The 27,886-nt window shown below is 39.4% G+C and overlaps 1 protein-coding gene across 1 annotated transcript in view; it reads right to left on the bottom strand.

Moving 5' to 3' along the window:
• Positions 1 to 27,602, bottom strand: part of LOC132154238 (netrin-G1-like) — a 62,345-nt gene extending 34,743 nt beyond the window's left edge. Inside the window, exons 1-2 of the mRNA XM_059562813.1 lie at positions 27,295 to 27,602; positions 20,737 to 21,332 (exon numbers count right to left, since the gene is read on the bottom strand). Of these exons, the coding sequence (XP_059418796.1) occupies positions 20,737 to 21,009 (273 nt within the window). The 5' untranslated portion in view covers positions 21,010 to 21,332; positions 27,295 to 27,602. The remainder of the gene's footprint in view (positions 1 to 20,736; positions 21,333 to 27,294) is intronic.
• Between the last annotated feature and the right edge of the window lie 284 nt (positions 27,603 to 27,886).

Raw genomic sequence — 27,886 nt, 5'->3', positions numbered from 1 at the left:
TTCTAGATCTGGCGTGCCTTACCCACTTCCCCGACCGCTCGCTCTCCAACTTCTACACCGGCCTGAGCGAGCGGTGTAAGGCACGCCTACCAGCAAACGGTCCCGAGAGGATTTCGCCGCTTTCGTGGAGTGGGTGCTGGAGAAAAATGGATCTTCATGGACCATCAGCACCGCCGAAGATGATATCTCCAGCCCCACTCCCGACCCAGAGACCAGCCAGTCGCCATCACGCCGCACGGAGCTAGAGCCCACCGCAGCTGCAGAGCCCGAGCCTTTCACTGACAGGGAGCAGGACCTCGACAGCGCGACTGACCAGGTGTGTGAGCCGACAACACCGTGCGCCGTGGGAGTTTTAGTGGAGATCGAGGGCGTGGAAAGCCCTGCCCACACTTCTGCGACTGAGGGTGAGCTGTTTTTGGTTTCTGGCAATGATATGGAGCAACTTATGGACCTTATAGACTGGTCTATGGAGGTAATCCCTGAATTTTCCGTTTCCCCGCTGGTTCCGTCCAGCCCTGATCCCCCTGTATACCCTCTCAGTCTCCCACTCCTACCTCCTCCAGTCAGTTCCTCTGCTCCATTTCCGCTGGTTCTGCCCAGCTATGAATTTTCTGTGTCTCCGCTGGTTCCGCCCAGCTCTGAATTTTCTGTGTCCCCGCTGGTTCCGCCCAGCTCTGAATTTTCTGCTTCTCCGCTGGTTCCGCCCAGCTCTGAATTTCCTGTGTCTCCTGCATTCCCTCCCAGCCTCCCTCTCCCACCTTCTCCTAGACCTGCCAGTACCCCTGCTCCACTTCCGCTGGTTCCGTCCAGCCCTGATCCTCCTGTGTTTCCTCCCATCCTTCCCCTCTCTCCTCCTCCTAGACCAGCCAGTTCCTCGACGTCATCTCTGCTGGTGCCAGTCTGTCCCACAGCTCACCCTCAGTGTTATGATGGTTCGCCGCTGGACTGCCAGTCTCCAGCTTTGGCATGTTAAGGCCCTGTCTCCGCCTCCAGCCTCCGAGCCCCTCTTGCGGTGCGAGGACGCACCTTTCCGGGAGGGGGCGAACTGTTATGTTTATGAACTTTTTCCGTTTCCTTATTTGGTCTTCCTGTTCTTGTTTTGTTAATTGATTATTCCCCACCTGTCTCCAGTTCCCTCATTACCTCCTGTGTGTTTAAATACCCTGTCTGTTTAGTTCTTCTTCGTCCGTGATTGAATGTGCATCTGAATGTGAATGTTACTTAATGTATTTGTATCTTAACCTATTGTGAAGTTAATGTGGTGTTGTGTGTAGTCTGTATTCTACGTCGTCATCCAGTAAACTCCTCATTTTGATCACTATCATCCTCAAGCACTTTGTCTTACGTTTAGCACACACCCAACTTGTAACAATAGACTACTGTTAATTTTTTTTTAAAGTGATAGCATTGTTTTTTTCTTTTTTTTCTCTTTTCTTATTTTTAAATAAAATGTATACATTTATTCAGCAAGAATATACTAAATTGATAAAAAGAGATAGTACATCTTGGGAAAAACCAGACTCAGTCGGGGGGCCAGTTCTCCTCTTACCAGACGAAACCAGTAGTTTAATTCCAGGCTGCAGCAAAGTCAGATTGCACACACTATTCTGGTTGGCTGTAATTTTGTAGAATCATCCAGCATTTTCACATGCTAGTAGTAGAAGCTATGGTGGCATCTAAGTAGAGGTGTACACATTGCTGTCTTTCCTCCATGCCATGCAGCGTGCCCTTTAGTATAAAGACTTTGAGAAAGCAGGGATGCTGAAAACAGCAGAAGGAGCCTGAGCTTTGAAGTGAACTGAAAATCAAGTGCAACATGTTGTTAAGCTTCAGTCTAATTGGGATTCACAGAGCATACAGAGAACAGGAGAACTTCACATTAATTAACAACTGGCCTCATTATCGATCCCATGGGGCTTTGTCCGGCTTGGGTAAACTTATCACCACTTTATTATTCAGAGGGGGTGGAGGAGACCGGATACACCCAGCTGTCAGAATTCAATCAACAGTTCTTCTCACCACTTCACTGTGCTAGACTCTCATGTTTAACAGCACACGGATTTGGGTTGGGTTAACTTACTTCCTGCCTCTTTCTTTATTTTATATAATGTATAATATGGAACATAATTAGGTTTTCAAAAATTAATTAATAAAAAAATTTATCTTTATATATATATATATATATATATATATATATATATATATATATATATATTTTTTTTTTTTTTTTATTTTATTTTATTATTTTTTTTTTTGTTATCTCCTACCTATGACAGCATGACGGGATTTCAATGAAAGCGAATTTCTGCCTAAAAAAATAATAATACTAGTGGTGGGCCATTACCGGCATTAATGTGCTGCGTTAACAGGAGACTCTTATCGGGCGATAAAAAAAATATCGCTGTTCTATTTTCAAAGTTTGGTTGGGAGCTGGGTCTATACTACGTGAGCTATGATGACTTTCACCTTGATATTTTAGCGCGGATGTATACCTAGCCAAATCTGTAGGGGGCGAGAACGAGTCTTTAAACCTGTGTGTATGCCTACTGTGAAATTACCACATCAAACGTGACGTGCTAACATGGATGCAGCTGAAGCCTTAAGGTTGTTTGCACCTTGTGCAATGTGGAATTAGTTTACAGCTTTCTCAAGCAGTTTGTGTTGCATTTTGGAAACAGGAGATGAGCCCCTGGTCTAACACACCACCTTGCTTGAGAAACCCGTTCTAAAAGACTTACTTTTAGTCATTATTTTATTTGGGTAGAACACATTTTCTAAATGCCTTCGGCAGAATTCAAATGAGCCATTTTAATCTAGATTAATTCCAAGATTACAGTGAGATTAATCTAGATTAAAAAATTAATCTATGCACACCACTAATAAATACATAATTTGTGAAAATCATTATTAATTATCATAATTTTGTCAATCATAATTATAAAAAAATGCAAAAATTATGAGATACTACATTACAATTATGAGAAAAATAGGGGGAAATAAAAAAAAACATATGACAAAAGTTTCGAACTTTCATCTCATAATTTTGACTTCTGTACTTTTTTTCTTCTTTTTTTCTGTGGTAGAAGTAGGCTTAGGAGCATTTAATTTTTATTTCTGGACAATGCAAGTACCAGATAGATATTATACTTCATCACTGCTGCCATGTATCTGTGATCCATGTACAGTATTTGTATTTCTTCTATGCTTTTAGTGGGTTCATGCATAACATGTCCTCGAGGTTCATATGTGTCACATGGCAGGGCTGCCAGCAAGCCAGTGACCTTTAAGCCCATCACCATCACTGTTCACCCATACCACAACATAGCTGTTATGTTTGTGCTCCTTGGACTTTCACACCTGCCCTTCCTGGTTCTTTACTCCCCTTTTACCTCTTTGTTATTTTATTGTATAACACAAATGCAACTCTGAATCATATCAGCTCTAAGCTCTCTGTGTTGCACGGAACAATACAGAGGTAGTTTCTATTAAACAAGTGGCCCTCTAATAATTTAAATATGTCACACTTGTGAAGAGAATTTTACAACAGGCTCAGCTGATTAACCATCTGACTATTCATGTATTCTTGATCGCCACTTTACTGTAAGGTTAGTCATAGAAATTTCATTGCATGATTAATGAGATGTTTCTCAAATCAACTCAGTTCTGGTGGAGAAACTGAAGATGAGTTCAAGCATTGTGACTTCTGATTAATATTAAGTCCTCACTTACTCACACCACACCGAGTGTTGTCAAAGGTCCCTTAAAACCTTTTTGACTACACATCTCAAGGTTTAGCTGTCTTACATGTCTAGACTCATTCACCCATGCTGGTACATTCTGTAAATACACCATCTTGTTCATTTTTGCATCTTTTACTATTAGCTTTGTATTACTGCAAAAAAAAAAAAAAAAAAAAAAAAAATAAGGTTTCCCCATGTGGGGCCAGGGACATCCTTAAAAATCTATTATTTGTATACTATACATTTTTGTGCTATATGTCAGCAAAGCACTACCCTAATGGGTGCTTTACTCAGGTTTGTTGATTATAATGGGAGCGATACATTTTTATATCGCAGATACTTAGCCTAATCAACACAGGTGGACCATAATCTAGTAATCAATCCCACAGTATAAATATTGCCGACTTACCTCTATCCATTGACGGTTAATCAGCATCCCTCCTCCACCCCATCTCCTCACTTCGAGTTCACTTTATAATTAAACGGGGCACGCCGGACAGCACGCCAAATACGCATACCATACCTCAGCTAATTATATGTAAGCGTGAACTCGTGAATCAGTGTCTATGTCAGAAAGTTGAAATAATACTCTTGAAAGTGTGAAGTGGGGTTATAGGCTGGGGTTATAGGCTATATTGTCATGCCGTCATTTTTCATGCAGTTTTAACGTGATTACTCTTGTAATCAATTGAGCAAAAATGTCACATTTCAAGTCAAGTACTTCCAGAGGTTTCCTGTGTCAGATGAACAACAGCCATTCATGTGATCATCACAGATTTTTCCAGGTATTATAGACCAGCGGTGCATTTCCTGAACTATGACATAACTTGCTGCTTAGCTACCATGGTACAATGCATTGTTAGAGAAACTAGGTCACAGCTGTTTCTCTAAGGGCTTTTGGCGCAAAAAGTTGAATTGTAAATCCATGTCGCATATTGCGTTCGTACTGTCGTTAATGACATCAATCAGGTGGTGGTGTGATAACTTCTACTAATTAATTTGTGTTTTTTTTAGAATTACTAACTTTAATACTAGCCTATATAAGATTCAGTTCCATTTGAAATGAAAACATAAATCTTGGGTATGTAGCGCTGGTTTCAGAGCAAAACGCAAAACTTTGACATTTCACTTATTGACTGCTAAAACCAGCAGCACCGCCTTAAACTTAAGTTTACTGTTATTTTAATTTAATACTTTTTGTTAGTATAGATAGTATTATCATATTTTATTTATTTTGTTTAAATATATATATATATATATATATTTAAACGTAATATAATATTCAATATAATATAACTACATAATGTATTTAAGTTTTGGCTACTTGCCACTCTCCCTCCACTGCCAAACCTACACAGGGCCGTGCCAATTCCTCTCCGTCAGCCACTCAGCTGAGCCCCAAATGGAATAGTTGAAGAATGACACTAGTACTTGTACTAAAGAAAAGTCTCAAGCCATTAAAGCAACTGTTGTCCCCACATGCCACATGAAGTGTTCCAGTGTTTATGACTCTGGCATTTTATGAAATACATTACTCATAAACTACCTCTCCAGAAACTGTCCAAACAGAAGTGTCTTTCTATTGCTTCAGTGCTTTTGTATTTCTTTGAGTAAAGAGGCTCTCAACATCTGTGACCCCTGTGATCCTAAACAAGCCTTCAGTCCAACACTCGCTCTCTTCGGATGCAGGTCTGACACATACTCATGAGGTTCTGTCTCAAAGACTGCCAAGCCACTCAGATCAGACGGAGGATGGGAAATTCACAGTGCCAGCCAGCAGGCCAGACTCTGAAAGGAATCCCTTGCCATTTGGAGCGTGTTGCTGGCAGACAGCTTGCGCTGGATTGCCAAATGCCCTTAATTTCATTAATTTATTTGCTGCATCTTGGCTTCAGCTTGGCTTTTTGGGGAAATGAGACTGATAAGGCAAGTTGATTCACGGTAATTTATGTCTGGTTGGTTTTCCCATAACAGCAAGGAAGTAATATATAGCCTGTTGTGAAATTAAAAGAGTGATGATTAAATAATTTTTGGAAACCGCATTAAAAGCCATTATACAATTACATGCATATAGATTCCTGACATATATTTCTGAAATTTTTTTTTAGACAAAAGTTTTTAGACATCTTAGAGCATTGTACAAATTTTTCAATTATTAAATCGGTTTCTGTCTGTCTGTCTATCTATCTATAGATTCAAGTTAGATAGATAGATAGATAGATATAGACAGATAGGAAGATACATCATATAGGCTATACTATATATTTCTAATACATAACTACTTAAATTTTTAGACTTTTTAAATAAAAACCGAAATTTGTTGATTATTCATATTTATAAACCTACTGTAGGAGAGCTTCACATGTACACACAATTTGTACTTATCCTCATTCAATTGGTAATGAATTTGGAGTATTTTAAATTAAAATTAAATTAAATTTATGTATTTAGCAGACGCTTTTATCCAAAGCGACTTACAGTGCATTCAGGCTATCAATTTTTACCTATCATGTTTTCCCGGGGAATCGAACCCCCAACCTTGCGCTTGATAGGGCAATGCTCTACCAATTGAGCTACAGGAACACTATTTTAAATGAGATATCAATTAATTCATGAATTAATCATTATTACTAGAACAACTACTACTATTTATATTAACAATGTGGAAATAAGAATAATATTATTCATTCATTCATTCATTCTTTGTTTGCTGTCATAACAGGATTTTATGGCTTTGGTATTTCGCATCTCTGTTTCATTCTCAGCATATCCACAATGGGATAACGGGTCCTGGAAACTGTCAGTCTTGTTTATACATCTCTGCATTATTTATCTCATTATCTTTGCACATTCACTGAGAAATTAAACGTCTGAAAGCTTCAGAGTCATGTCTAAGCACAATGGTATTTTATCCTTATCCAAATTGAATAGTTGCATAAGTGTGGTTCTCCAACCAAAAGCCACCTTATCAGGGCTTTTCATGTTGTCATCGTCCATAGAGTGTTTTGTACTAAATTCAGTGATTGTCAACTGAACAACCAAACAAGAGGCTCTATAAATAGCTCTGTTTATCATTGTCAAACAAAGACAGTTCTGCCATAAAGCCCATCAATATATTCAGATGATCTCAAAGCAGCTATAAGATGCACGCTCATCCTTGTTTCCTTGCTAAGCTGCTTGGGGACCACATGGTAATTTAGCACCTCTGTTCACTTTCATGCATTCTGTGTCAGTTCAGAACAATTAGAGTAATCTATTGACTCTGTCCATTGTTCTACAAATGCTCATCAAGTCTGATGCTTCAAGCTATAAAAGAGTCTCACTTTCAGGTCTGGACCACTCTGAATCAAATTCAAATTAGTATGCCAAGTTTTCCAATGTTATTTCCAATAGATGGACTAATAGTTCAGTGTTATTTTGTGGTCTTAGTTTTTGTCTTACAGAGCCATCCAAGATGTAGATGAGCTTGTATCTTCATTTGGATAAATGTAGCTTTAATTCACCTAATCGATGGATTGAGTTCTTGTGGATTATTTGTGGATTATTGTGATGTTTTTTTTTAATCAGTTGTTTAGACTCTTATTCAGATGGCACCCATTCACTGCAGAAGATCCACTGAAAAGCAAGAGATGACTCTGAAGAAACAAACTCAAACTCATCTACATCTTTGATGACCTGTCGGTAATTCACTTTTCTGCAAATTGTAATTATTATTATTATTATTATTATTTTATTTTAATTTTTTGTTTTTGGATAAACTATTCCTATAAAGAGATGGTTTACCCAAAAATGAAAATGCTGTCATCATTCACCCTCATGTTGTTCCAAACCTAAATTTATTTGTTTTGTTGATATATCAAATATAATAATACATTTTTTTATTATAAATAAATAAATTCTAATTTCTTACTTCTGGGCTTCTTCGCCCGAAAACGGGCGAAAACTTGAACGTTTTGAAATGTTTAATTTTTTTGCTTCATCGGATGGGGATGAAACTTGGTGACTTTTGTTGTATTACCTATATGAACACACAAAAAAATCAAGGAGATGATTCTGATATGTTAAAGGGTCGTAAAAAAAAAAGTCACACTTAGCTTCCTCCCGCCCGAAAACGGGCGACATAGGAAATGAATGTGAAATACGAAAAAATAGGAAAACTCAGAGAAACTTTTGGTGGTACAAGCTACAGATCAGCAACTGTGCTGAAAAAAAGTGTACAGCAATGAAGGGGTGACACTCTAGAACATCAAGAGTGCAAATAAGATCCCCCCCCCCCCACACACACACACACACACACAGATAAACTGGCGACTGCAACAGCAAATTTGTAGAATATTCCACATAAAATCAATAAATGAAAAAAAAAAACTTGCTCAAATGCACACACACACACACACACACACACAGAGAGAGAGAGAGAGAGAGAAAGAGAGAGAGAAAGAGAGAGACTGGTAAGACTGCAACAGCAAATTTTGAGAATATGCAAAAATAAATAAATAAAAAATACAAAAAGAGACTCTCGCTCAAATGCAACACACACACACACACACACACACATTCACTCACACACACACACACACACACACACACACACACACACACACACACACACACACACACACACACACACACACACACACACACACATTGTGTTCCCTTTCTAACCAAATGCTATAGTTTGATTCTAATCATAATGCAAAACCTGATACTTATCTAAACATTTTTGTTAAGAAAATAAAGTAATCATCTTTTAGAATATCTAAATGTATATCTAAATAAAAAAAACGAATAAGATAGAGAAATCATGTCTAAAACAACAAAAGGAATCAAAAAGCCTTTCTATATAGGATATATAGGAAGCTATAGACAGCCTACAGGCTGGTACAGGACATTACACAAAAGTGGCTATTTTTTAAAGCCACTAGATGAAGTTCTTCTCCTGGAACATTTTTTTTAGGCTGGCACTCTATTTTGATGTGAAATGCTGCATTTATTGAATTTTTTTTTTTTAATAAATATAAAATAAAAATTTATATATTAATTCTAATGGAAAAAATAGCTCATAAAAATTATATAATTAATGCAAAGTATCATAAAAAAATCTAAAAATTCTAAATAATAATCAGAAAACATTATAGAACAAAAATATATTTGATTGGTTATCCTGGGAAAAAGTAAAGTACAATTTTAAGGCTTCGCCCGTTTTCGGGCGGGAGGAAGCTAAGTGTGACCCATTTACGAAGAAGCCCAGAAATCAAATACACTGCTGAACAATAACAAATCATTTGTATTCTATTATATTTTTCTTTTATATTCCTAATCATTCCTAATTTTATGATATTTTATTTAAAAATGTTTTCCATTTTTATCATAGAATAAGGCAGAAATGTTTTTATACTGTAATAAATGGAGTCAATTATTCATATACTTTATTTATTACCTGGAAATAACTTGAAAAATACTCATAAACCATATATTGTCACAGTCGTGTGTTTAATGTCTTCACGTTTCATCATTCCAAATGTTTATGCTTTTTATTCAGCATAAATATCTATAGCGGGATGATTTTGTCCATATTCCCCCGCTTTTTCTTTGCCCATGGAGAAAGAAACTCATACAGGTTTGAAACAAATGCAGCATAATTGCTCCATTTACTTAATATATAAGCCATGTAATGGCATTAAGTGTCCAGAAACCAGGAATTGTGTCATATACGCATAACCATTAAAATCTTAAATAAAATGAGCTATTAGAATTTGATGAATGAGCAAAAGTTTATTTATAATGCAGGGTCTTTCCTTGGAGGGTTTTCAGCATTCTTTGAAATGATTTAATATTCGCTAGACTTTAGAAGTACCAGCGTCTCTTAGGTGCTTTGCTTGTCCCACTTTAGTAGTCATAATTGATCTTTAAAGTCTTGCAAGAATATCCTTGCACTCATGGCCCCTCCCAAAAACAATTAGAATAGATGTATAGTAATTGAACATTTTGTTTTAATTAACAAGATTAATGTGTTATGCTAAAACCGGTTTATTAATAGCACAATGTGTGCAAAATGATGTTGTGAAACCTCAGTTCAAAATTATCATCCCTAACAGGTCATTGTACTGTATTTCTGTTTGCTCAGTACAATGAGTGGACAAAGGAAGAGAACGTTGCATTGTTTTGTGTTTTATGCTGGATTTTTGTTGATGTTGCAAACAAACTGAAGATGTAAAGTTAGAGAGAATTAGAGGAGAAAAGACTCATCTACATGTTTTTGGACACATTCCCTTGTTGCTGCAGCTAAAAATAATATCAGGGTTAACTCCCTGCTGCAATAAAGCTGTCCCATACACTCCATCTTCTGCTACGTGTGTGTGTGCAGCCCAGACTCCCACCTCTGTGATGAATGAAAGAGGTGATAGATCCTAAAACACAACAGATTCATCGCTATTGTGGAACCACAGGTCATATTGTCCTCATGCTCAAGCTTCATATAGAGTGAGGTAATATTTAGGGTGCACAAATTAGACCAACAATGTCTGTTTGTTTTCTCTTTGTAATAATAGTGTACAATGTCACATTACTGAGGACACGATAACCAGCAGCATCATGGCCACTTAATTTGAGGGAATGTATTTTCTCAGACTTGAAACCAAGTTTAATTTAATGCATCTTCTAAAATGTGCTAATTAGTGGAAGAAGTTATGCACTGATGTAAATTTGTATTCATCTTTGACCCAAGCATGCAGTATGATTTTATTTTTATTATTATGTTTTTATGGGCTGTTTGAGCTCATTCTGATGGCACCCATTCACTCAGAGCAGAGACCTTCACTGGACAGATGTTCCGATCTCGCAGAAATATGTATCTTGTCCCGATCCCTCCCACAACATTCATGTTTTGTCCCGCTCCCGCCCATAAAAGTAGCCTATATAGATTTTTTTAAGTACATCCATGAAATTTACATGAAATAGTAAGGTCTGTGTTACCAAATTACAACATCTCAGCAAAAATTCTCCAGATAAAATATTTGCTATTAAATCATCAACATTCACAAGCCACAGTTATTTTTTACAGAAACGCAAGCATAGGCTGCTGCGTGCATTTAATGACGTAATGCTGCTTTGACAGACGGGTGGAAGTCTGCTACAGAGCTCACCTTAGTGCAGGCTTGGCAGAAAATCGCATTGAGGGTGCATAGGGGGCACTCTTGAGCACCCTTCTGAAAGCTAAAATGACGAATAGGACACCCTACTGTCTCATGGACTTAACGGACGTGCACGCGGTGACCATGCTAAAGGCTGATTTATACTTCTGCTTCAGACCTACGCCTTTACGCCATAGGCTATGTGTCAGTTTTCATTTATACTTCTTCATCATTGTCTGCGTCGACGTGCAGTACACATGCAGACTGCTACTGTGCAGTGTCCACTGGTATGTTGCTGGTGTAACCTGTAGAACCACGACAAAAGCCAAAGAAGAAGCGGCACGTTGGAGAAGCATTATAGCTGTGAGGGCAGCAAATAGATATAAAATCATTATTTAAAACTACAAAAGGAGACAGCAATGGAACAAGAGATGATGGCATTCTTTCCATCTCCATGAGGACTTGCACCATGGCAGATCAACTTTGTTTGTCACAGACAACTACTGTTGTATAATGGTATTTAATATAATAAATGATAAGATGCTTGTTCTTTGCTTTGTTTTATTTTATATAAGGTGTAATATAAAAATATATTAAAGTGCACATAAACACACACAACACTCAAGTACAAGGAGGGAATGATTCTAGCAGACTAATCACAGCGCTTGCGGTCCACGTAGAATTGACACGCTGTTAGATTTTTGGAGACGGGCATGTCAGGCTATGTTTTAGGATGTGCATCTATGCGTAAGCTATGGCAAAGGTTCGACACAAAAGTATAAATCAGCCTAAGTATAAGTCCACAAGAAAGCAAGTGCACATAAAGCGTGCCATTTTTGGACAGGATCTTAAACACCTTTAACACCTCTGACTGGCCATTGTGTTCCAGAAATAATCAACAGATATGTCTGCAATTGGCTATATTGCTCAACGCTGCAAACATGTGTTATAAATAGAAACTCTGCCTATGCTTGCGCCTATCAACATTTTTACTTTATATTAGTTGTTCTTGTTGATTTTGTGCAATAAATCACTTTATTCTCCCACATCCCGCACACACATGAGTGTCTTCACACCCGCACATCAGTCTTGTCTCGCACCAGTCCTGAGGGTCTCGTGGTAGTCCTGTGGGAGATCGGCTCTCTTCTTTGTCGTTTATTGGCGAATCTCATTAATTCTCGCGCATTACTGCCACATACATGCAAACACAATCCAGATACTCCATCCCCTGGATGCTTGGACATTAATTTCACCATTTTATTATGTCCCGTGTGTCCTATTTTAGATAATATGTTTTCCTCTCTTCTGTTCCCACATGAATACCTCCCTTTCCCCACTTGTGGCTGTATTTAATATACATCTTCCTTTATTTCCAATTTCTCACTGTTGTTTGCCATCTTTTTATTATTGTCTTTTTAATCATTGCTATAATTTTATATCTTCTATATGATACCTCCATTTCTATACTGGTGTCTAGCACAGCTTGTTTCGCCAATTTATCTGCTGCTTCATTCCCTTTCAGTCCTGCATGAGCTGGGATCCACATGAATAATACTCTCACCCATTTTTTGCTGTAACATATATAATTCTTGCAATATTTCTACCATTAAATCCTGTCTAGTGTCTGAATGTTTTGCTTCAATACTCATGAGAGCACTAACTAGACGCTGAACATATTAAAACCTCCTTTAAACCTGCTTCACTTATCCATCTTAATGCCATCACTATTGCAAATTACTCTCTTGAAAAAAAAAATGACAACTTATTTGAGATCCCTACCTTTCTGAAAATGAGCAATTTTTGAATGACAAATGCTGAATACACTTGTGTTAAATGTCTGTACTCTGTCCACAAATATTCCCTTACCCAGATTTCCTCAAATTCACTCATACCGTCATCTTTCTGTCTAGATTCTAGCATTTTTACATCAACTATGAGGCAAAATCCACAAAAGAACTGCTGATGAAATCACTCTTGGACCAATACTTAAACTTTTAATATCTAATCCCTCTACTAAATCTCCAACAATCCATCAAAAACTAGTACATTCCCCAACATTTCTCTAGTACCCGTATTGTGCTATGTGAATTATCCTGTGCCGTAATATTTGCTCAATATGCTACATTTAACTGTTTCACTGATTTCATCCACTTCTACCTATAATGCTGAAACAGGAGATGATCTATATGCCCCACAACTTAATACATGTGCTTAAATTCTTTATAATTTTTCAAGATGGGTCTTTGCTGAAGATCCATATACTATATGCTACCAAAATCCTTTACTGAGCTGATTAACGTTATGTAAATAATTTTTAATGCAAACCTGTCCGCATCCCAGACCTGCCCAGCAACACATCTCATTCAGTACAGTATATTCAGTACATTCAACACTCTCTTGCACTTATCCTCCATTTTTTAACATGTTCTTTCCATGTAAGTCTAATGTTTAACCAAATACCTAGAAATCTTATTTTAGACACCCTTTCTAGATTGTGATTATACAACTTTAATTTGATCTCATCTCATTTCCTTTTATTAGTGAAGAAGACAACCTGTTTTTTGTTAGTTTTTTTTTCATAGAGAATTTGAACTCCCAATTAAATGACCATTCCTCAACCAATTTTAATGCATTTTGCCTTCTCTTTAGATTTATTAGAGACCATACTACTGATCAACAGTGGTATATAACTGCTGGCTGGGTTCACAAGTTGCCTTTTGTGTTTTTAGCTTAGATTATTTCAAATAGTCACTCTCCCCAGGAATATGTTTGAAGTTCTGTACAGCTAGCTACTTAAAATTCCTGTAATGAATCTACCTGCGGGGCAGAATTTTTTTAAATCTAAAGACATCTTCAGGAAAACTTCAAAAAGATAATATAAGTTTGAGTCAGATTTCCCCACAGACATACTTAACAATTGAGAAACAGTAAATTATACACAGTATTTTAAAAACATCCTGTTCCTTTTCAGGAACTTGAGCTGCGTCAAGCGCTTTGGGGAACGTCCCTGACGAGACCGACTCCGACTGTCCATCGGAAGGGCGTGACGTCACGGGCGGGGTGACCTAGCGACCAGGAAGCTATAAAAGCACGTGCCGTGCAGCTGGCTTCAGCTTCGCGTCAGTCAGCAAACGCTCTGTGTGTGCATGTCAAAAGTCTGTCCCGTTGGTCCTATTTATTGTTGTCTGCCCCTTAGCCATTAAACGATCGCTAAAACAGCTCAATATGCCAAAAGTAAAAGCAATGACCAAACATATTAAGGGCGATTCCAAGCCACGTTATAGATTGTGTGTTCCTCCCTGCCCTCGCTACGAGTGGGGATACACACAGTTTGTGCGTGGCTTGCCTGGGATCGAAGCACGCTGAGTCCGCTCTCGAGGGGGCCGACTGCCCACATTGTGAACGATTGCCAATGCGGACGCTTCGATCCCCGAGGGCTCTCTTCGAGGGGGGAACCTTCACCAGCATTCCCCGCGGTGCTGGCCCCGCTTCTACCAAGGCAGAACGGCTCCTGCATTCGTGGGGTTCGCAGGTGGATTTGTCAGAGGGAATGGAGACGGGCCAGTCCTTATCTCCTTCCTCATCTGCCAGATCGACGCTCGTCGGTTTCTTCCCCCCAGGGTGAGGGATCAACTCTTCACCTCTCTTCCTTCGAGGAGGTCAATGTGGAGACGGTTGCTGGGGATTCGCCACCCCTGTCGCCCCAGTATGAGGAGCTTTTGGAGGTGGTTACACGTGCAGTAGATAAATTAAAAATCGAAATGGCCTGCTGAAAAACATTCTGAGCCGCAGAGAAGCAAACTAGATGAATGCTTTCTGCGGCCGAGGCAACCACCTCCACGTCGGAGCCAACCTTATTTTCCCGATCTCCACGATGAGATATCGAGATCGTGGTATCACCCATATTCGACCCGCCTCTTTGGCCCTGATTCACTATATTATGGCAACGTGATGGGGCTGGGAGAGCGGGGTTATAGAGCGATGCCACGGGTTGAACAGACGTTTGCGGGCTATCTGTCACCCGGATCGGCATCGTCTCTAAAGGCTCCGACATTGCCCAGCAAGCCTCTTATAGTTACATCATCGCTGGTGGGCAAAGGTTATGTGGCAGCAGGTCAGGCTGGGGCTTGCCTTCATACTATGGCAGTCCTTCAAGCTTATCAAGCTGACCTGCTGGGAGATATCGATGAGGGAGAGGGGATTAAGTCTGAAGATGTCGAAGAACTTAGAAAGACCGCTGATCTCTCCCTCTGCGCCACTAAAGAGACCGCTCGCGCAATTGGGCGGTCTATGGCAGCCTTAGTGGCCGCAGAGAGGCATTTGTGGCTGACCCTGTCGGAGATAAAAGAACGAGACAGGGTCTGCCTCCTGGACGCCCCGCTTCAGCCTTCTGGCCTGTTTGGCGACACAGTCAATACTGTCGTCGACAGGTTCCAGGAGGCACGTAAACAGGTGGCGGCATTCCAGAATTTCCTCCCTCATCGCTCTCGTGGTGCATCTGGGCGGGAGATGACCACGCCACATACCGGCTCCTCATACCGGGAAGCGCAGAGACAGAGTGTTGCCGCTCGTGCTCCCCCACGATGGGACCGAGGGCCGAGGACGCTCGACGAGTCGGGGGCTTCCAGGGCTAAGCCCGATTTAAGATCTGATATCGAAGCCCGGAAGTCCTCGACGAAAAGATCCTGACGCCAGGATCCAGAGGGTAGCCCCTACTGGGGTAGAGCGCGGTCCACCTCATTATACAGTGCCCGCCTCACCTCAGTGCCCTCAGGAGGTCGGTCTGCCAACCCTGCCAGAGTTTCAGGGCGCAGCGGCCTCCAGCGAGCGCTGCTCCCAGTTATTTCCGCCCGCGAGCGTAGCGGAGCTGGGATGCTCGCCGCCCCTTCGGGGGCCTCTTATACCAGAGGTCAGTCTCGAGAGACTGATTCCCTTAGTAGATTATTTAGCAGCGTGGAAACTACTGCCAAATGTATCTCATTGGGTCCTGCGTACAATAGAAAAAGGCTACTGCATTCAGTTCGGTCATCCACCACCGAAGTTCAACGGGGTTACACCGACAGTAGTCAGCCCGGCAGGCTCTGGTTATGGAACAAGAAGTGAATACCCTATTAAGGAAGGAGGCCATCGAGGTGGTCCCTCCTCTAGACAGGGAATCCGGGTTTTACAGCCGGTATTTCATAGTTCCAAAGAAGGATGGGGGGTTGCGTCTGATCTTAGACTTACGTCACCTGAACCGCTCAGTTATGCCACTGAAGTTCAAAATGCTCACTGTCAAGCAGGTTGTAGCTCAAATCAGATCCGAGGACTGGTTTGTCACAATAGATCTCAAAGACGCATACTTCCACATATCCATCCTTCCACAACACAGGAAGTTTCTGAGGTTCGCTTTTGGGGGCAAAGCTTATCAATATCGAGTACTTCCCTTTGGCCTTGCACTCTCACCCTGCACGTTCACGAAATGTGTAGATGTGGCTCTGGTATCCCTCCATATGCAGGGCATCCACATTCTAAATTATATCGACGATTGGTTGATTTTAGCTCAATCAGAGCAGATGGCGGTTCTACATCGAGATGTCGTTCTCGCACATATGGGGGAGCTGAGTTTGAGACTAAACGCCAAGAAGAGTGTACTTTCTCCAGTTCAGAGAACCACCTATCTAGGCGTAGTGTGGAATTCGACCACGATGCAGGCATCGACGACTCGGATCGAGTCGATCCTCACATCAGTCGAGAGAGTCAAAGAAGGCCAGTCACTCACTGTCAAACAATTCCAGAGATTGTTAGGTCTGATGGCAGCTGTGTCCAACGTGATGCCTTTTGGCCTGCTGTACATGAGACCCCTACAGTGGTGGCTCAAGTCCAACGGCTTTTCCCCGAGGGGAAATCCAGTTCGAGTTATCAAGGTCATGCGGCGATGCCTTCGACTCTTCTGGCGAGAGTACGCCGGGACGGGGTCCGTCTGTTATTAATAGCCCCGTTCTGGCCGGGGCGAGTATGGTTCGCAGATCTAGTCTCGCTCCTCGACGGCTCTCTGTGGGAGATACCGATCAGGACAGACCTACTCTCACAGGCGCAGGGTACGATAATTCACCCTCGCCTGGAGCTGTGGAAACTGTTGGTGTGGCCCCTGAGGGGGCACAGCTCATAGAATCCGGTCTCTCAACTGAGGTTGTTGAGACCCTCCTCCAATCCAGAGCTCCCTCTACGAGCAAACTGTACACCATTAAGTGGAAACTCTTCACTTCATGGTGCAGAGACCGCCAGCTTGACCCTTTTAACTGCCCACTTGGTACAGTTCTGGAGTTTCTACAAGCTAGGCTTTCTGCGGGGTTAACCCACTCCACCTTAAAGGTGTACGTGGCGGCCATAGCTGCTTACCATGTCCCTTTCAATGATCAGTCAGTGGGTAGACACCCCCTATTTACACGTTTCCTCCGCGGTGCGCTAAGGCTGAGACCTCCAGTACGATCCCATGTTCCCCCCTGGGATTTGGTTGTGGTATTAGAGGCTCTTTGTAAAGCTCCATTCGAGCCAATACAAGATATCTCAGATAGACATCTGACACTTAAAACTGCCCTGTTACTGGCAATCACCTCACTAAAGAGAGTTGGAGATCTTCAGGCCCTTTCGGTGGCCCCTACTTATCTAGACCTTGCCCCTGGTATGGCCAAAGCATTCTTATACCCTCGAGCGGTTTATGTTCCGAAGGTTCCCTCTGTTACACCACAACCTATCGTACTGCAGGCCTTCTGTCCTCCTCCCTTTCGGGAGCCAGACCAGGAGAAGCTAAATTGTATGTGTCCAGTGCGAGCACTGGACGCATACGTCCACAGAGCTGCTCTGTGGAGAAAATCAGACCAATTGCTTGTTTGCCACGGCCCTCCTAAAAAGGGTTCTCCTACCTCTAAGTCGTTGGATAGTCGAGGCTATCAACGTCTCCTATGAGTCCTCTTCCATTGGGATCCAAGGCTCACTCTTTGGAAGTCTGGCAGCTTGGGCACATCGTTCCCCAAAGCGCTTGAGGCAGCTCGAGTTCCTTAAAAGGAACGTCTCAAGGTAACGTATGTAACCCTGGTTCCTTGAAGGAACGAGACGCTGCGTCGCAGAGCCATACTCCCGGCACACCTGCCGGCGCTTGCTTCCCTACTCGAAGCTGAAGCCAGCTGCACGGCACGTGCTTTTATAGCTTCCTGGTCGCTACTTCACCCCGCCCGTGACGTCACATCCTTCCGATGGACAGATTGCACACTATATTCAGAGTCGGTCTCGTCAGGGACGTTCCCCAAAGGGGACGCAGCGTCTCGTTCCTTCAAGGAACCAGGGTTACATACGTAACCTTGAGACGTTATTCACTTATAGACAGACAATTCTACTGGTGAATATTTTTAAGTAATATAAGATTTCTCAAAGCATGTTTGATTACATAAATGCTTAATGGGGTGTTATCTAAATGTGCAGTCAGACATGTTCTTTATAAGTTTTCTTGTGCTGACTGATACAAAATCATCTTGGATTAAAAACTCACAACTTCAGATGAAATTCGCCATAAACAGTTAGCCATGATTAAAGTACTCTGTGAATGAAGACACTGAAAAAAAATGTATAGAAAAAACTGTTGGTGAATTTCACAATTAATTACAAAGAAATTACAGGTAACACACTGAATTAAATGCAATATTTTGAATTAAAGAGACTGAAATATATTTAAATATTATATTTATATTATATTTTTTTGTGAAATGTTTTATTTGGAATGATAATAAAAAGCAAATCTTAAAGTCTGATCTGGTCTAAAGAAGACATACCCCCCCCCCCAACATGTAGATTTTTTATACAGTTTTTTTCATGTCCTCAAATCTGATTGGCTGAGAGGAGTGCTATGTTTCACATATATTCTATTAAGAGATATTCAGATATTCTAGTGATATTGGCCTGTCTATGGCTGAATCACAGCCATCTCTCTCTCTCTCTCTCTCTCTCTCCCTATGTGTGTGTGTGTGTGTGTGTGTGTTTACTTAATTGAATTTATGTTCTACACAAGGTGAACTGTTGAGCTTGTTGGGATAGGGCCCATAGCAGTGCTTTATTTCCTTGTTTACCTTACACCAGTCATCTGTGTTCTTCTGTCTCACATTAGGGGGGTTACTCATAAAAATTTGATAGCATCTTAAATTAACCATCTGCTATTCCTTTTTTCCTTTATCATATTTGATCATGCCAGGAAGTTTAAGCTTCTTAGTAAACACAACTGATCAAATCTTTTAATGGATTGAAGCCATGGTGTGGAGTTAATAAATTAGTTTAACTGTGTAATTATATCAGAAATATTGCACTCGCCTTCCACTATAAAAAGCCTAATGAAGCATCAAGAGAAAATATTGCTGAGTAACAAGATACTCTGTGTTGTGTACCAGTAACCACTGAGCATTGCTATTGTGCCCTTGAGCACTGCACTTAACACATAACTTCTCATTGTTGTTACATGATACCCATCTTTCCCCGACCTCACTTCCCCCAAGGCACAATGGAATAGAAAAATCAGCTCTTATTACTTCACTGGCTACAAGATCACCATGGACCTCCATGACCAGCTTGTTACCTCAAATGATGCTGACCTTACATAGGTTAGAATGACCTAGCACTGTAACGTCCATTAGACTGACTGTCAGTTTGTTGTCAGATTACTGTAATGAAAACGTGTCAATATTTTACAACAAGCTATAGCTGGCTGTAATATGCCTAATGTCAAGATGCACAGTGGACATACAGTACAGACCAAAAGTTTGGACACCCCTTCTCATTCAAAGAGTTTTCTTTATTTTCATGACTATGAAAATTGTAGAGTCACACTGAAGGCATCAAGGGCTATTTGACCAAGAAGGAGAGTGATGGGGTGCTGCACCAGATGACCTGGCCTCCACAGTCACCGGACCTGAACCCAATCGAGATGGTTTAGGGGTGAGCTGGACCGCAGACAGAAGGCAAAAGGGCCAACAAGTGCTAAGCATCTCTCGGGGAACTCCTTCAAGATTGTTGGAAGACCATTTCAGGTGACTACCTCTTGAAGCTCATCAAGAGAATGCCAAGAGTGTGCAAAGCAGTAATCAAAGCAAAAGGTGGCTACTTTAAAGAACCTAGAACATGACATATTTTCAGTTGTTTCACACTTTTTTTGTTATGTATATAATTCCATATATAATTCCACATGTGTTAATTTATAGTTTTGATGCCTTCAGTGTGAATCTACAATTTTCATAGTCAGAAAGAAAACGATGATACATTTATTTGAAATAGAAATCTTTTGTAACGTTATAAATTGATCAGTTTAATGCCTCCTTGCTGAAAAAGTAAAAAAAAAAAAAAAAAATAAATAAAATAAAAATAAAAATCTAATTGATCCCAAACTTTTGAATGGTACTTTGTTATGCAGGTACTTATCAAATAAACAAATAAATGGATTTTGAAATTTGAGTTGAAATTATTTCATTATATGAGAAGAAAAGTGCACAGATTCCATTTACAAAACATTAAAACAAATCCGCACACCAAACAAATGTGTAAAAATTCATGAACCATTGGAAAATAGTATTTTACTGAAGATTATCATATAAAGTGGGAAAAGAATACCAAAGTTCAGATAAAAAAAAAAAATATATATATATATAATAATTATAATAAAGAAAATTAATAATTACAAAGAATATTGCTGCTGATTGCCACAATTGACCAAACAGAATCAAATATACTAGCTTTGTAATAAAAGCAGTGTAGTGTAGTGTAGTGTGTTGTTATATAAAGTATACTAGTTATGTGAGTCTCATCAAAGTCTCATCAAGTTTATAAAAAAGTATCAAACTCACCAGGGCACAGTACATCTCAGGTGGGTCTCCGCAGGTGATGTTGGCTGGGTCCAGAGACACAGTCAGGTATTTGGTCATATCAGTGGCCTCAGGCTGGCAGGCCATATAGTGCCAGGCCAGGCGGTCCTCTGCATAAACCTGGGACTTACAAACATCATAGTGCCCCCATGAGGCTGGGTAATGCTGTGTGGCATGACACCAACTCACCCACAGGGCCTGTAGTACAAACACTAGCAATAAGTACATGGTTGTGCCTATTTTCTGATGCCTCATTAAATGGATTCTGATAGATAATAAGCAGGCAGAGGGTGATGAGGCAGACCGCCTGTGTGGTAACACTGAACTTTAAAGGAGAAAAAAGGCTGGCATCTGTGCCAGCTTTGACTCAGCTTCCTTAGGCTGCTCTAATTGTATTCATTTGTTTCTTTTTGTCTGATTGTGTTACAGGGTAGCGTAAAAAAATGTTTTGACAAAGCTGTGGTAAGTGTGGGTCACTGGTGTTAAAGAATGATATTAATTCCTTCTTCATGCCATTAGTGGAGGCCATTGCAGATCATCCTCCCATCCATTGCTGTTTCCCGTGTGCTCTCCACAGTCTGTGAGGGATAAGAATAAAACAAGAGGAAAACAAGAATGTGTCAGCGGAGGAGCTTTCAGAACTGGTGTTGTGCGAATAACGAGAAGCCCAGTGGAAAAGGTGAGGAGGTGCAGGTCAAGTGTTTTCTATGGCTGAGATGGACTTCATAGAGAAATATCCTAAAAATACCTGCTTATTACAGAAGACAAATAGCCAAACATCCCTGCAGGCACAAACAGACCATGCAAGTCTGCACATCTTTCCACAGTGCAACCCTCGAAGGTCTCTCAGCAATTTGGATTTTAAGGATTCTGTTCTAGTGTGAGGCAAGCAGTGGTGGAAAGAGCTCAATATTATTTTTCTAGATATAGAAATGGTATGCATATTTCAGATTTCATAGACCTTAATGGATTTCATAGACCTTTTAATGTCAGTGACAGATGCCCTCATTACCAGTGCTACACTGAAAAAAAAAAAAAAAAAACATACAAAAATTGTCAGGTGGACTAAAATGTGCTTCATGTGACAACATAAAGTAACTGGTTTTATATACCTAAAAATACTGGATCCAGTTAATATGACTGAATCAACCAGCCCACAGTACTGTAGGTTACGGCAAATTAAAATAATTTTTAAGAGTCAGGTCAGGTTGAAATAGCTGCTGGGCTAGTTCAACTAAAAATGAAATTTCTGTCATTATTTACTCACCCTCATGACCAGGGGCTGTCAAGTTCCAAATATGACAAAAAAGCATCATAAAAGTTTCTAAAAGTTGTCTGTAAGTACCAGTTAGTTTTCTAAAGTCATTCAAAAGCTTTGTGCCAGGAACTAAACAAAACATAAAAAAATCATAAAATCTCCCATCTATCATAGCTCTCAAATTTCTTTCTCTCTCTCTCTCTCTCTCTCTCTCTCTTTTAATTTTTATAATGCACATATGCAAATCTGGTACAGTACATTGAGATCATTTACAACACATAAGTAGCAATGACCTTTGGCATGGTTGGCATCAAACCACATTTTAACGCACCATATTTTAAGACATATGAACATTAATTAGATTTGAAAGGTGCACTGGGGGAGCAGATTATCAATTAATAATGGCTTTTAATAAATTTCTGCCTTTTCCTCCTGCAAAACTATCATACGGTTTCAGAACACTTAGATATAGCACGTACAATAAGTAAAGGTCTGATCACCTCAAGAATAACTACATATAACTATAAAGTTTTAATAATTGTTATAATTTAATGTGAATACTGAAGTCCACACCACAAATACCTTGATAATGACACAGACGAAATATATCACTGGATATACACAGCAATTTTTCTAGAAGAGATGAATTATAAAAACATTCAGAATCCATCCTGCTTTAAAAAGCTTGAGCATTTAAAGTGGCAGATGACATATCTGCAATACACACTTTTAATAAACAGAACATTATCGTCCATTGATGTGGATGCTAATATTGTTATATTCATTATTATTGTTCTTGGTGTGAACGGACCTTAATGTATACTTCTTTTATGGTGCTTTTTTCACATTTTGGCTTGAAAGTCCCTTGTCAACATACACATTCATTATATGGAAAAGAGCAGTATGACCATGCTGATAAATGTCTCCTTTGTGTTCCACATAAGAAAGTAAGTTTGGTACAGCATGAGAGTGAGTAAACGATGACAGAATTTTCATTTCAGGTGAACTAGTCCTTTAGAGTAACATTTTCACTTTTTACAGTGTATCAGTTACTATCAATCATTTTAAATCAATGATGAGTGCATGTACACACACTGGCCATACACTATGAAAAAACAGGCTTCTGAATGCACTCTTTCATCAAAATAAGGAATCCTTGAAGGTGGGGTATGAATGGTTGACTTGATTAGGTCTGTGCCCCCTCAAATAGGGGGACGTGCCATGATAGATGAGACAGAGCAGCCTCTAAATGTGCTTTGTCAATCATGCTGACGTCTAACAAGGAGCCAATTACCACGTTTCAGCCCCTGGCATGGAGCAGGATGTGATTAATAAGACATTACTGTATAGCCGTCAGCAATATGGGTTTCATAAAAAATGTCAGTACAAGGACTGAAATAGTGGCTGCTCTAAAGCACAAAAACAGGCGATAAGTTAAAGGCAGCAGTCATGGATAGAAGGATAGATAAGGTGCGGTCCGATATCACAAGTGTTTTATCACACTCCTAATCCAGATAAAGCTTCAGACTCCCAGTCCTGTGATTGGGTTACAGTAGAGATGGGAGAGACTTTTTTCCCCATGCACTTAACACTAGGAATTTGAGAAATGTGAGCTTATCAGGCTTGCATTAGCGAGGAAACGAATACATCAGAGGGAGATAACAGAGGAACGAGAACTTCCTGGAATTTTCTAGAGATGAATGGAGACTGTGGAAGTGCCAGCTCATCACAAATAAAAGGAGGGTCTTTCCAAATTTGGTCAGAAGGAGCTTCTTTGCCCACCTTGGAATTGAGATTCATATGTAAAAATATAATTTTTCTCAATACTGCCCTGTCTTTAAATCATTATCAGTAGGGATGTGATATGTATCGGTACCATTTTGGTTATTGCCCAATTTTTATTTATGTTTTTTTTTATATATCAGTGTGTAATATGTAGCAGATCTCCATTTACGTCTTTTAGAACTTCAGTTATATTGTTTGGATGATTAAAATCACTTGTTGCCTCTATTTTTATATTCTTCATTTATTTTTTAAATAGTGCAAAATTGGTCATTTGTCAGTTATGAATGAAAGAATGAATGAATGATGCATTTATATAGCGCTTATATTGTCTATTGTTGTACACCCAAAGCGATTTACAATCCTGTGGTGGGGTCTCTCCTCAAACACCACCAGTGTGCAGCATCCATCTGGATGAGGAGATGGCAGCCACAGGACAACAGCGCCAGTACGCTCACCACACACCAACTACAGGTGGAGAGGAGAGCGAGTTATAGAGCCAATCAAGTTGATGGGGGTTATTAGGAGGCCATGATAGACAAGGGCCAGTGGCGGCAATTTGGTCAGGACACCAGGGTTACACCCCTACTCTTTATGAGAAGTGCCATGGGATTTTTAATGACCACAGAGAGTCAGGACCTCAAGTCAGGAGAGTCAGTTATCTGTCATAACACCTAAATGTTAGTATATATATATATATATATATATATAGATAGATAGATAGATAGATAGATAGATAGATAGATAGATAGATAGATATCTTTTATTTAATTTATGCCTAGATCACTACCTAATCTCAAAGGAATAATTCACCCAAAAAATAAATTTTATAATTCATGGATGATGAAACCTCAAGTTCCAAAACATATGACTGAATTTCTTCTGTGGAACACAAAATTATAATTTGAAGCTCTATCGAGGGAAAGATTATCAGTGAAATAACTACTGAAATTTGAGTTTTTATTAAGTACTTTTATGATACTTCTTGTAGCAAAAAAGTACTTGTTGGATCTTTTTTTTTTCTTTCTTGAAAGATTCAGTCATCGTTCATTTTAATTGTATGAAAAAGATCGACCACTGCAGTACATTCCTCAGAACATCTTTTGTATTCCACAGAAGAAATAATGCAGGTTTGGAAAGATAAGGGTGAACAAATGACCACTGATCTTTCACTTTTTGGGCGAGTGATCCCTTCAAGAGGGGCAAATTCCATAGAAAAATTAGAATCTTTTAAATGATGAACAGAGATAAAAAAAAAAAAAATAATTAATTGATGCTGAATTCCAACAGCAGAAAAATAATATATTTTGCTCTGAAAAAGGACCATAAATGTTTCACAAGTGTCTCATATGACACACGTAAAAAAGTGAAGTGGTGGCTTGGGTATTTTTATTTTTTTTTTTACTTTTTTTCTCTCAGAACCACTGAAAACACTGAAACCCCTGAACATACCAAAGTGTTTTAAGTCAGTAGACACTCATAGCACATGGCTCACGATGGTTACAGCTTTTCAGGTATCCTGTAAACCCACTGCGAATACTTCTATTTTTTCAGTGGTCTTTCCACTAAACTTGTTGTCCCTCACAGTGTCAATACTGCTGACATGCTTTGATCATTCCTGCTTTTTAACCCCCTCTGCGCTGTTCTCTTCCTCTCAAACACACACACTATCACATGCTTTACATGATAGCTTTGTGCGCAATGGGACTCGAGCTGTTCAGGTGCTGAAATTGAAACAAGCTCTAACAACTTTGCACCCTGTAATCTTTTTTAAGGTTGTGAAGCTTCTGAACTGACAGATTAGCATCTGCTGTGGTGTTAATTATGTCGGAATGAAATAAAAAGAATCAAGCATATCTGCACTCTTAAAAATAAAACATAAAATTGGTGGATTTCACAGTCATGCCAAAGAACTTTTTCGGGTTCCCAAAAGAAACTTACAATAAAATGCTATTTTCCTCTATTATTCTGAAGAATATTTTAATAATCTAAAGAAACTTTTCAACTGCAAAGAACCTTTAGTGCAATGGTTCTGTTGACATTCTTCATGGAACCATAGTTGCCAATGAAAGGTGTGTATGTTTAGGTGTGTATGTTTCAAATCTAAATCTTCTTTTTATAGAAAGCAAGCCACTAAACTTAGCAGGAAAGCTTCACATATTAAAAGCATTTGGCATATTCTTCCAAACATGTAAGAATGCATTAATATTTCCATGAGTAATGCCAATCAGCCTATCACTTGCTTTCCGTCCGACCATATTCACCACATACCAGAGGAACATATATAATTAAATGCCTCTTTCCTAAATGGTTTGCGTGCTCTGACGCACACACACACACACACACACACACACACACACACACACGCACACACACACACACCGTCCGTACCGTCCACACTGCTGAGAGCAACACAGAGTCATGTCCTTTCAATTAACTCCATTGAAGTAACATATCTGTGTTGAGCATCAGTTAAGAGGGAAACAAATGCCAATGAATTAATAATTGGTAAAGGGCTGAAATGTGATCTATTGGTAATCATCCCTTATTAAATTATTATTATTTTATTTATTTTTGTTGATTTTATTAAAATGTCCTATAAGGTTTAGACATTTATGATTAATGGACAGTTACTCTTATTAAAATATATATATTTTTTTACATGGTGCTTTGATATGTCCTTCTCATAAGCTTCTTGAGTTGAATATATGGTTCTTTAAAGATTAATATCTTAAAATAAAATCTTGATGTATCATTGAGGTTCTTCAGTCCTGTACAATAGTTTCTGAGTTCTTAAAAGCATGTGTACATATTCATAATTTAGATAAGTACAGAATAAAAATATATATATTACATATATATATATATATATAATTTATATTTCTTTATTTTTTATTTATTTATTTTTTCTGAATCAGGAAAATATTTTAAATGTTATTATTTATTTATTTTTATTATTACTGAAACCTTTATTTTTAAGAGCGTTAAGGAGAAAAAGAGCACCAGGTTACTAGTTAACTACAAGCACTAGACAAAACGCTTTCTTCTGGAGACAAAATGATTTGTCCAAACCGCACCTGGAACGCTCGTGCGCAAGAGGCGTGGAAAGGTAATGAAATAATATGAGCTTTTGGTCAAGTTATGCGAATTACAAAGTCAATGTGCGATATGCCTTCCTTTAAAGCAGAAAGCAAAAATAATGGCTATAATTGTAAGAACAGGCAAACTGTGCATTTTACAGGGAAATATAGATCTAAATTTGGATGAAGCCGAGCTATATATATATATATATATATATATATATAGATTAACTGACAGATTGGAGGTGTCTGAAATAAAATAACTAATTAGACATAATTAGACATAGACATGGTCATATTAAACAGTAAGTTTTTAAACCTGCCTCAATTGATCTCCTCCAGATATTCTGAGGTAATAGCTGTACATGGATTATGATGATTAGAGACTCATGCAACATGCGAGCGACAAAAATAACCCACCTTGACAGTTTTCCAGACAGAAAACATCCAGTGAATGAATCCGGTCTTTACTGATCAGATCAGGTCCCAGAAATGTTACTCCACATCAGCTGACTGAACGCAGTGCACATGTTCTCATACACGTCTGTCAAATGTTCATCGGCAAGGTGGACATACTTTACTTATAAGAACTCCAGCCTTTGACAATAAAAGTCCTTGTAATGACACTCAGCCGGCAAAATGCGAGTTATGACAGCAAAACCTCCAGTTGAATTCAGTTGCTGCCAGCGCTTACCTACCCTGCCCGGGAGAGAACAACTAACCTGCTGAAAGCGATCATCTCCAAATGTAAGTTTGAGGGAATGAAGCATATTCAAAGCCGCGCACTTGAGCTCTCCGCTGGGTCCTAAAGGACACTCAGCCGCGAGAACATTTGGACATCTGCTTAACCAGGTGAACCTGTCAGATACCTAGCCTATACACAGACCTAGTGAGCTGTCTACCTGTTGTCCATAATGGGAACCACTGTTAAGTTCTATGTCTTAGAAAAAAAAAAATATATATATATTTTTATAATCATAACCTATATTAATGTTGCTAAACATACAATAGA

The sequence above is a fragment of the Carassius carassius genome, chromosome 12, assembly GCF_963082965.1.
Source record: "Carassius carassius chromosome 12, fCarCar2.1, whole genome shotgun sequence".
NCBI classification, from domain to species: domain Eukaryota; kingdom Metazoa; phylum Chordata; class Actinopteri; order Cypriniformes; family Cyprinidae; genus Carassius; species Carassius carassius.
The sequence above is the reverse complement of the archived record's forward strand: the minus strand, read 5'-3'. Positions and strand labels throughout refer to the sequence as shown.